This window comes from Tupaia chinensis, unplaced genomic scaffold, assembly GCF_000334495.1.
Source record: "Tupaia chinensis unplaced genomic scaffold, TupChi_1.0 Scaffold000453_2, whole genome shotgun sequence".
NCBI classification, from domain to species: Eukaryota; Metazoa; Chordata; class Mammalia; order Scandentia; family Tupaiidae; genus Tupaia; species Tupaia belangeri.
The window spans coordinates 98,269-108,714 of record NW_006159961.1 but is presented as its reverse complement, the minus strand read 5'-3'; the positions used below and the strand labels follow the sequence as shown (position 1 = coordinate 108,714).

At 55.7% G+C, this 10,446-nt stretch overlaps 1 protein-coding gene and 1 long non-coding RNA gene across 2 annotated transcripts in view; one reads left to right on the top strand and one right to left on the bottom strand.

The window, feature by feature from the left end:
* CACNA1S (calcium voltage-gated channel subunit alpha1 S) overlaps positions 1-4,450 on the top strand; it is a 68,379-nt gene extending 63,929 nt beyond the window's left edge. Inside the window, exons 40-45 of the mRNA XM_006155464.1 lie at positions 1-64; positions 735-985; positions 2,193-2,278; positions 3,007-3,098; positions 3,339-3,482; positions 3,594-4,450. The exon at positions 1-64 is cut by the window's left edge and continues 18 nt beyond it. Coding sequence (XP_006155526.1) covers positions 1-64; positions 735-985; positions 2,193-2,278; positions 3,007-3,098; positions 3,339-3,482; positions 3,594-3,845 — 889 coding nt within the window. The 3' untranslated portion in view covers positions 3,846-4,450. The remainder of the gene's footprint in view (positions 65-734; positions 986-2,192; positions 2,279-3,006; positions 3,099-3,338; positions 3,483-3,593) is intronic.
* On the bottom strand, positions 10-8,691 carry LOC102481441 (uncharacterized). Its single transcript, XR_003550557.1, has 5 exons — positions 8,604-8,691; positions 6,402-6,533; positions 3,388-3,758; positions 2,369-2,462; positions 10-38 (listed from the first exon to the last, which is right to left on the bottom strand). It is a non-coding gene; the product is annotated as an uncharacterized LOC102481441 (long non-coding RNA).
* Positions 8,692-10,446: the final 1,755 nt, after the last annotated feature.

The window sequence follows — 10,446 nt, the reverse complement described above, 5'->3', positions numbered from 1 at the left end:
CACGGGGAGGGAGGGTCGGGAGCGGGCCATGGTGGAGGCTGCAATGGAGGAAGGGATATTCCGGGTAGGTGAGAGCTGCGTCCGCCCCAGTGAGCGGTGCTGTCCTGCAGGAAGGTGGGAAGCTCGCCAGACCGAGGGGTGCAAGGGGGTTGGGACACCCCTCCTCACCTCTGCACCCCTCCTTTGGGACTCAGAATGAACTCCCAGCCTACTTGGGATGACCAATATGACATGCCCTCCCTTCCCACTTCCCCTGCCAGCTCCACTCTCTCCCCTCCCACAAGCCCTAACCACATCCCTCCAACATCAGCTGCCCACCTGCTCCCAGTTCCTCCAGCCCCCATCCCTGGCTCTGTCTAGATTTCTTTAGCACCCTAGAGCAAAAGTGGAGAGGGTGAGGAGGCCACCATCACTTAGTAAGTCAGTTTCAGGAGGGAACCAGAATCCAGTGCTCCGGGCTCCCAGTTCAGGTCTTCCTCCACATGGCCACATTTCCTATCTCCGTGTCACTGTCTCTGCTGTGGGCCCCTAGGCATGTCCCGTCTACCCATCGAATGGGGAGCTTCCTTTCCTGTGGTCTCAGCCCTCCGTCCATTCTTCCCAGGCTTGGGGGATTTGTCCCAGCACCATCACTTGTTCCCAGCACCATCGTCCCAGGTGACAGTTCCCAGGCACACCTACCCTCACCTCCCAGTCACTGCTCTCAACCCTCCCACTCTCACCCCTACCTCTAGAGGACCGGAGGCCTATTTGGCCAGGTAGACAACTTCCTGGAAAGGACCAACTCCCTGCCCCCAGTCATGGCGAGCCAGAGACCCCTCCAGTTTGCTGAGATCGAGATGGAGGAATTGGAGTCACCTGTCTTCTTGGAGGACTTCCCTCAGGATCCACGCACCAACCCTCTGGCTCGTGCCAATACCAACAATGCCAATGCCAATGTTGCCTACGGCAACAGCAACCACAGCAACAGCGCGGTGTTTTCCAGGTAGTTTCTCGTTTTCCATTACACCTTCCAGCTCTTGGGGTAATGATGCTGGGGTGGGACTGGGAGAACAAGATGAATGGGTTCCAGGCAGGCTAGAAAGAGTTCCTAGAAATGTATAGGATATCCTTGCGGGTCTTTGTGACCTTGGGAATCCATCCTGTACCTTAGCATGGGCAGGCCAGGACTGTGGACTGTAGAGATGCTTTTGGCCAGCAGGGGGCAGCCTCACGTCGACATTGGCCACAATGCCGGGCAGAGTGTACCAAACACGTGGATGAGGTTGAAGAGAGCACACAGACAAAAACTGTGAACAGTAACGTTCAGTTGTTGGATTTGAGTTCCAAGGAGATTCCACGACGCTGAGTGGTTGGTTCCCATCTCACCAACCCCAGGCCGTGGACTAAATATAATCTATGATTACGTAAGTGTTGTGCAGAACAGCAGAACGAGGGGAGAGCTTCCCAGCAACCACAGCCAGGGGCTGGGCTCCAAGCAGGGCTTCTGCTCTGGGCAGGAAGGAAGCCAGCTGATTGGTGGCCTCTTGGGCCTGGAGAGGCCAAGTTTCAAACTCAGGAATGGGCAGGCCAGGGCGGAAGCCAGGTGAGCAGCTACATCCCATACCAGGGCTGCATACACCCCCTTCTGGTCAGAGAGACCCCTTGAATTCAGTCCACATGCCATTGAAGGGCACACACGCCTTTAGCTCACCATGGCTCAAGGACCCTGGAAATAGCCACACCCTGGAGCTTGTAGCCATGTCAGGAAATACGTCATGACATGACTGTGACGTGTCGTCACAGAGGTGTCCTGAGGGTACAGAGGGGTTCTCAGCCTCCACTGCACGTTAGAAACATCTAGCTCCAAACTCCCAAGGTCGGGGCCTCCCTGCAGACTCGGGGGGACACAGTCACCATTTCTCAGAGCTCCTAGGTGCCCCCTGGGCCTTGGAGGCTGAGCTGGATGGGGAAGGGGTAGGAGCCAGGGAACAGGGGAGTGGAGACAGGAGAATCTGGCTAGTCCCCCTGGAGTCAGGGCTGGCTGGGGCTGGGGTGGGGGCGGTGGGGGCTGGCAGGAGCATCAGCTCCAGAGTCCGAGTCGAGGCTGCTGCACTGTGAGGCTCCCACCCCTGAGGGAAAGGGCACTGGGGGACCGCAGAGGGGCAGGGAGGGCAGAAACGCAGCCTCACCTGGCCTCGTTTCCATTTCAGTGTCCACTACAAAAGAGAGTTCCCGGGAGAGAAGGCGATACCTGCTCCCAGGAGAAGTGCCCTCGGCCTACCCCGCAGAGCCCTGGGTCAGTCCCTGCTCTCCACTGAAAAGCTGAGCCTTCTCCCAGAGGGGTCTGAGGAACACCCCTGCCCCCCCCACTACCTACTTTTCTTACCGTCTAGGGGCCCATCTAGGAGAGCTGGCGTGGGGGCCTGTTACCATGGACACCACCTGGGCCCTGGAATGCGATAGCTGCTGGTGTAGGGTGCCTGTGGCCAAGTGGGGTGGGAAGGAAAAGCAGGGACACCTCCATGGACCTGCCAGGATTCCCCATCCCTGCATGCCAGCCCGAGGAGGCCCCGCCCAGCAGCCCTGGACATGCCTTTGCCTGGGCTCTGGGGCTCTGCCGCACGTGAGCTTGCAGTCTGCCCTTGGGTGCCAGGATACCCCATCCCTGCATGCCCCGCCCAGCAGCCCTGGACATGCCTTTGCCTGGGCTCTGGGGCTCTGCCGCACGTGAGCTTGCAGTCTGCCCTTGGGCTCTGGACCACGGCACGGCAGGAGGAGTCCCGAGGACACTGGAGTTCCTGGAGACTGACCCTGACCCCCTTCCCAAGGCTACACTGACAGAGACCAGGGCAAGCAGAGGGCGACAGTTCTGGGTGGATTTGGTTGGCCCCTCACACAGTCGCTCTTTAAGACGCCTCCCACAGCATGGGTGTGGCTGGCCTGCCAAGCAGAGCTCGATTCGCACAGGGCTCCAGGCATGAGTAGGCATCCCCCCACCCCGTCCTTTCCCCATCTTGCCCACAGGACACCACAGCACATCTGGTGCGGAGAAATTGAAAGGACAGTTGCCTCAGAGGGAGCTTCCTAGGGGCCAGGCACCTCCTGACCCCTGCCAGGTAAAGGGGAAGAGCCTGGGAGGAATCTCTTAGAGACCCCCTGGGCTGGTGTCTTGAATGGGACTGTGACAAGAGTAGGCGCAGCAGCAATTTGCCATCTGTAACAGAAGAATCCAGATTCCTGGGGCCTCCCCTTTCTGTGGGTCTTGGTTAAGGCTCCCCGGGATGCGCTGGGATTGCACTGGTTCCATAGACTCCAGCATCCCCCTTGGGGGTCTTTCTTTTGTGCACCTGGGACAGCAGCTCAGGACAGGACCTCCCATGCCCGAGAAGAGAAAGAGCTCCATACCAGAGTCTTGGTCTGATGAAGCACGTCGCACCAGGAGCACTGAGGAGGGGACCTCCAGGTGCCTGGCTCCAGCCACAGCCCAGCTGATCCAAGAGGTGAGGTGGGGGCTGGGACACAGCACAGGTGGCGTGGTGTAGAGAGAGGATGGGGCCAACAGGAGACAGCTCCCCAGGAAGACCCCACCCAGCCTCTCCTCTGCCCTGCAGGCTCTGGCTCGAGGGGGCCTGGACACGCTGGCGGCTGATACTGGCTTCGTCATGGCAACAGGCAAGGCCCTGGCAGATGCCTGCCACATGCAACCAGAGGAAGTAGAGGTGGCAGCCACAGAGATCCTGAAAAGACATGAATCCCCAGAGAGCCAGGCCAGGGCCCTGGGGCAACTGAGCCTCAGTTCCTCCGTGGGCAGCCTCGACCAGCCTCAGGGCTCCCAGGAGACCCTTATTCCTCCCAGACTGTGAAGGCCACACAGCATCAGCGTGGGCTTAGGGCATGCGTGACCAATGCAGAGGGGGCTGCGGGAGTGGGGAAAGGTCACCCCCACGGCAGCCTCTACCCTCTCAGCGGCTGAGTAGGGGTGGTCAGGAACCACCTCTGAAGTCAGGAGGAAGTCGGGGGACAGGCCCTTCCCCTTGGCAGCAAGTGGCATGACTGGATGGAGCTTCTAATGTCTCTCAGAAAGGCCTGGTCAGTGCCAGGTCTGTCTGGCATAAGGCCACTCCCACCAGCAGGACATTAAAGTCTCCGGGCTGTGACACTGGCACCTGGCCTCTGCTATCTCCATTTTTGCATTCTTACTCCGTCCCCACTCCCTTCTGGAGCCTGGCACATGGGCTTGGAAGACTAGAGGGCCGTGTGGTTTTTCATTCTGCATGAAGCAGGGACTCTTGTAGAGTGTAGGTTCTCTTGGAAGTCCAGGCCACTGGCTTGGGCCAAGCAGCCTGTGGCCTCAGGAGCAGCCCCCACACCCCAGGTCTCTCCAGGGTGCCCCTTTTTGAAGCCAGGACCCTGTCTCACTGGCCTGAGTCTGCTCCATACACGCTCTGCCTTGCATGTCAAAGGCCCAGTGCCCACACTCCTCTGCCACCCTGGGTGACAATGAGCACTGTGATGCTGTTAGCAAGTGCCACTGTGTGCCAGCCACACACATGACCCTACCCAGGAGCCCTGTACCTCACATGCCACCTGCAAGGTCCATTTTGTTCCCACCACAACCTGGTAAGGTGGGTATAGGGTTCACTTTAAAGATGAGGAAATGAAGACACGGAGTGGTGACATGTCACACCCAAGGTGACAGCCAGGAGAAGGCGAAGTTAGGGTTCTGCCCTGAGTCCTGCAGTGCCCCTTCCCACTTCACTGGACCCTCTTCTCGCCATCCTTCATTAAGTGTGTGCCAAGCACACGCTCTGCGGCCATTGCTGTGGTCATCACACTGGCCTCCCCTTGCAGCCTGGAAAGCCCAGACAGGCTGCTCAGCTTTGGGGCCTGTCCCAGACTGCAGGTCGCACAGGACAGGGCCTCTGACTCTCAGGGCGCTATTGGGGCCTGACCCAACTGGGTTCTGGAGCTTCCTGGCCCCTGGTCAGTACAGCTACTTCAACTGCCCTCTCTCCTCAGCCTCAACACCAGTGGCTCTGTCCTCCCCCTCTACAGACACAGAAGCCAGCAGAAGGTCCCTCTCACTCCTGTCACCTCACCAATGAGCTTCCCTGCTTCTGTCCTCTCGCTCCTCAGTCCAGTGGAAGCCCCTTGGCTTCTACCCTAGCCGTTATCCTCTCTGTCTTCTCCCTGCTGGTTCCTCCCATCTGCAGGTAGCACAATCCAGGTGCTTCCAAGTTCTTACCAGCCAATGACTGCAGCCGTCCTGCCCACCCACCGCCCACCACCTATTGAACTCATCCATCCTCTCCTCCTGTTACTAGCGACACACCTTCACACCCGGTGATCCTTGCCTAGGTTCTATTTCCCGTCCTGTCCCGCACTGTCTGCCTCCTGCCCCACCCCTCCGAAACCTAGCTCACCAACATCACTAAGCCTTATGGCCAATCCGGGCCCTTTACAATCCTGATTGTACTTGACTCTGGGGCAGCCCTGGATCCTATTCTACAGTCCCTCTTCCTGAAACGCCCTTCAGTCTCGAACTCCCCTCCCTGGGGGATCTTGTTCACTCTCATATCTTAGCTGCATCTATGTCTGATCATTCCCAAGTCCATATTTCTGGTCCAAACCTCTTAAATCCGGGTCTCAGCCTCCTGCTCCTCTGAGCCAACTCTACCTAAGTGTGCCTACCGCTGACCTTATGGTCAGCATGGCCATCCCTGTAGTTCTGTGCTCTGGCTGACCTCAGGGAAACCTGCTCCCCATTCAGGCCAGAAGTCTGGGTGTTGTCCTGGACCACGTCCCGTCTTCCTGTGCCCAGGGCTTCACTCTCCTCCGTGGGTCTTCCACCTGTCTCCCCTCCTACATCCACAGTTTGATTGCCATCTCATGCCTCTGAACTGGCATCCCGGCCTCCTCTCTTCCTCCCAGCGTGCCTCTCCAAAAGAAAAAACTTATCTCCTTGCTTTAAAAACCCTTAAAAACACCCCCGAAGTCTCCAGAATATCATACAAAACTCTTGCCTCATCCACTTGATCCAGCCCAACAGAATTCCACTCAACCTCCCGCCCTCCTACTCGCCCCAGCCAGAGGGCCCAGCTCTGGGTCTGAGTTCAGATGTGCTGTTCTCTCTGGAAACTGACCCACCCCTGGGCATGTTTCGAACTTCAGCCTTGCCATCATGTCTGCAGAAAGCGTTCCCCACACACCCCCAAACTCTGGAGCCCAGCCTGGAAATCTGCACACCACTTCCCCTGCACCCAGCTGGTAACTGCCTCTTTCACCCCGGCCAGTGCTGGGCTGGACCACAGTTTTCCTCCGGGGCCGAGCCCTTCCCGGCTCTCATCAGTGGCTCCAAAACTGCTCTTTAAACACAAGATGAGAAGGATCTAGAGGTGGGGACCCTGGAAGAGCTCTACCTCAGGAGGGCCACCAGCTGGACTCCATGGGCAGCTCTACAGGCAGGAGAACGCTGGGCCCACCTGCAGGGTTCACAGCGTCCACACCATGGGCTCCTCTCCAAAGGGGATAAGATGGAAGTGCTGCTTACACTGTGAAATTATTGAAAAGAAAAAGAAAAAGAAAAGAAAATCCATTTATTTATTTATTTATGTAGAGAGGTTTTTTTGCTATAGGGTATATCCACTGGCTGGAAAGACAGAGAGAGAGAGACAGTGGGCCTTCACCCCCCACCCCCACCCCCGAGGGGAATGGTCACGCCACAGTCCCTTCTCCATTCTCCTCTTGGGATTTGGGCACTCATGCACACATGCGAGCATGAGTTTCAAGCTGCTGAGTACAGACTGAACTGCAGCCAGCCATGTGGGAGTCCAGCACCAAAACCACTACACCACCTGCTGCCCCCCCCATTTATTTATTTATTGATTGATTGATTGTGAATTCAAGCTGCATGGGTCCAAGACTAGAACTTTGGTCGGCCACGTGGGAATCCAGCTCCTTAACCATCTGTTTTTATTTACAAGCGGGACATGAGCATCTTATATAATCACCTACCACAGAGAGAATACTGACCACATGGCAGCACCTACTCTGCGCGTTTGCATATATTCATTTATTTAATCCTAACGATGAAGGAAGGTGTCATCATCCCCACCTTGCAAATATGACACAGAGAAGATAACTTGCCTAAGGCCACGCAGCTGGTAAGAGGGTCACATGGGGACTCAATCTGGGCAGCTTAGCATCACAGCCCAAACCCTTAGCTGGTGTACCGCTTGTCCAATCTATGCCATTCCTTCCCTCTGCTGGTCTTTACATACCCAAGGGCTCTGAGAAACTTTGCTACTACTTCTTCACCCTTTGGGAAAGTTCAGCTTCCTTTGCAACATACAAGATATTATTTGGGGCCCACAGGTGGCGTGGTGGCTAAGGCACTAGACTCCTATATGGCTGACTATGGTTTGAGTCCTAGACCTGGTAGCTTGCTTTCTCACTTTCCCTTTCTCTCTCTAGTCAAATTTTAAAATATTAATAAATAAAAATAAATAATTAAAAAAATATATGTTCTAGTTTATTAGAATGTGTAAAGTCCTGCCTCCGCCCCAGCTTCTCTGGAAGTCATGAATGGGTTTCCCTCATAAGGCTGCAAATTACTCAAAGCCCAGAAGCCCAACTGTGGAAGGCCAAGGGCAGAAGGGGAGGGAGGGGAGGGAGCAGATTTCGGGTAAGATCAACCCCTGCTCCTAGCAGGACCAGCTGACAGAGACAGTATAGACATGGGGACAGGTGGAACTACCTGCCATCCCCTGGACACCCTCACCAGGACAGCGCCTGCTGGACCCCCACCTTCTCCCTGATCATATCCTGCAAACTTGGAACCCAGCTGCTGGGTGGCCAGAAGGAGGGGACAGGTGGCTAGCAGGAGGAGTGGGCACAGAGCTCTAGGCTGGCTGTGGAGACAAGGGGAACCCTCTATCTGAAGGTCCAGAGCTCAGATGGAGGGTTCCTGGAAAGGCAGAGAAGGGTGGGCCCAGTCCCAGTTCATCTTCAAAAGAGAGGCGCCTCTCAGATCTGGCCTTGGCAGAGGTCGGGGGACTCAAGACCCTGCTCTGGACGGGGCCACGAGACCCCTGCCACTGCCTCTCCTGGGAGTCTGTTCTCTGGAAGGAGCTTAGGAGCAGAGCCTTGGGACATCACTCTTAGGTCTGAACCCACATTTCTCACTCCATGGTGTGTGCGAGTCAGGGAGCTCACATAACCTTCTGGAGTTTCTTTCCCTTTTTTTTTTTTTTTTAATATATATAAAAAATAACAGCAGTAAGAGAGAGACAGAAAGCGAGAAGTCACCCCCAGGGGGGATGACCACACCACAATCCCTTCTCCATTCTCCTCTTGGGATCTTGGGCACACACGCACACGCACCCGGTATGAGTTTAAGCCATTGGGTCTGGGACTTGAACTGTGGTCGACTACATGGGAGTCCAGCAATGTAGCCATTCCGTCATCTGCTGGTCCCTGGACTTGACAATTTTTAAGTCTAGGATTCATTGGCATTGAAAACTGTCCACATTTACCCCTGCCTGTCACCCTAACGCTGTATTAGAAAGCACAGCCGGGGCCAGCAGGTGGCACTACAGCAAACACTACACTGCAAGACTGACCCACATGCAAAGGTTCCAGGTCGGTGTCCAGACTTCGTGAGTAAAGCTGGGCAGGTACAGGTGTATGTCCATGAGCCAGGGCTGGCTGACAGGCAGGTGTATGTCCATGAGCCAGGGCTGGCTGAAGTCGGGAGTGAATCGAGCCATCACGACCCTGTGTGTTTGTGGTGGTGGAGGGGTGGTGGCACTGTCTTCCTGTCTCTCTTGCCCATGAAAGAAATAAACTTTTTTTTTTTTAAAGGCATTCCAAAGTAGAAATGTTGACAAATATCCCACGTTTGTCATAGAGAGTATTAGTTAAAAGTTCATTATCACTCAACACTAAAAATAGTGCTTTTAAGACTGATGAGGTGACCGATGGGGCAGGCATCATCCACGGCTGCTCTCTCCCTTCTTTGCTATTTATAACAAACTCTGGTTTCCTCTGTGGTTAAGTCTGTCTCCTCCTGTAGCAGAGGAAGTCAGACTGAGCCCGTGTGGGGGCTAAGCTCTCCTGAGTCTGGACCCTGGGAGATGCCCTCTAGGGTTCTAGGCTCCTGTAGATGGGCAAAATGGGACTCTGTCCACAGGCCGGTATTGGAGGGGGTGGCAGATCCCTGCTAGCAGGGTGGACTAATGCCTGCTTTCTCCAGGACCAAGCGCAGTGCAGGGTGGGGTCACAGGTGGGCCTGGAGGCCCAGGACTCTGCATCTTTCACCGCCAGAATTTCAGGGCTCTGCTCAGAGAATGTTTGCAAATGCCAAGCCCAGGGCTAACCCCGAAGATAAAAGGGAACAAGTTCAGGTCCCCTTTGGAGACATTTCTAGGGTCACAGGCATCTTTTATGTGCTGGCTTGTTCCTGTAGAGCAACTACTGAGAACTGGGATATTCCTGAGAAATCTGAGCCAGATGGCTGCCCCATGTCTCTGCTGGAGTATTTTAAGGGGAATATTTTAACTACAGTAGCGTGGGAGCTTCCTGCCTTGTAGCGGGCCCCCCACACCTCCCCCAGGCTCCCATCTGCCCAGACACCCACAACTCCTGTCAGAAGAAATGATGGAGGCCCCAAGATGCCTGAGGCGGGGCCTGAGTTCAGAGAAGAGCTGAGGCTCAAACTGTAATCCAATTAGGGGCATGTATGTGTGCATGTGTGCATGTGTGCATGTGCATGCGTGCGTGCGTGTTTGCCGGCTTCTGTCAGGCAGAGAGGAAAGCATGGAGGTAGAGGACACACACACAGTTAGCTGATCCTGAAAATCTCCAGGGTCTGGAAGGAGGGAAGGGATGGGAGAGAGGGGATGGGAACAAACCAGAGAGGAAGCAGGACTGTGTGAAGCTTCCTTCGGTCCAGCTAATCTAAACCTCGCCATGCTACGCAGTCAGACTCTCTTCCACCTTTGATCCTGTCCAGCCCCTGGTCAGTTACCTCTTCAGCCCTGGGCAACAGAGCCAGGAGCCCGGGTCTGGAGCCCAGGCTGCCCTGCTCTCCCTGCTAGCCCAGGAGGGAGTGGCTGAGGTTGATTCCTGACATCTCCACAACACCCTGGAGATGTCCCCCAGCAGGAAGCTGGGAGTCACAGGGTCACCCACTTTGGAGGAAGTGAGAAGAGACCCCTGGTGGTAGGAAACCAGAGCTGGGCCCCAGAGAAGCCCCAAGATGGGAGGATGGGAGAGAGCTTCCATCCTGGAAGGCTAAATCCCAGATCAAGACTGCTGTGCCTAGAGGGCCAGCCCAGCTCCCTTCCCCCAGGGCAGTTGCTTGGCCGTGGTCTGGGAAGTCTGGAGCCAAATGCATATGTTCAAATCCTGGGTCTGTTGTTTCTACGTTGAGTGAAACTCCATTTGCCCATCTGCAAAAACTGA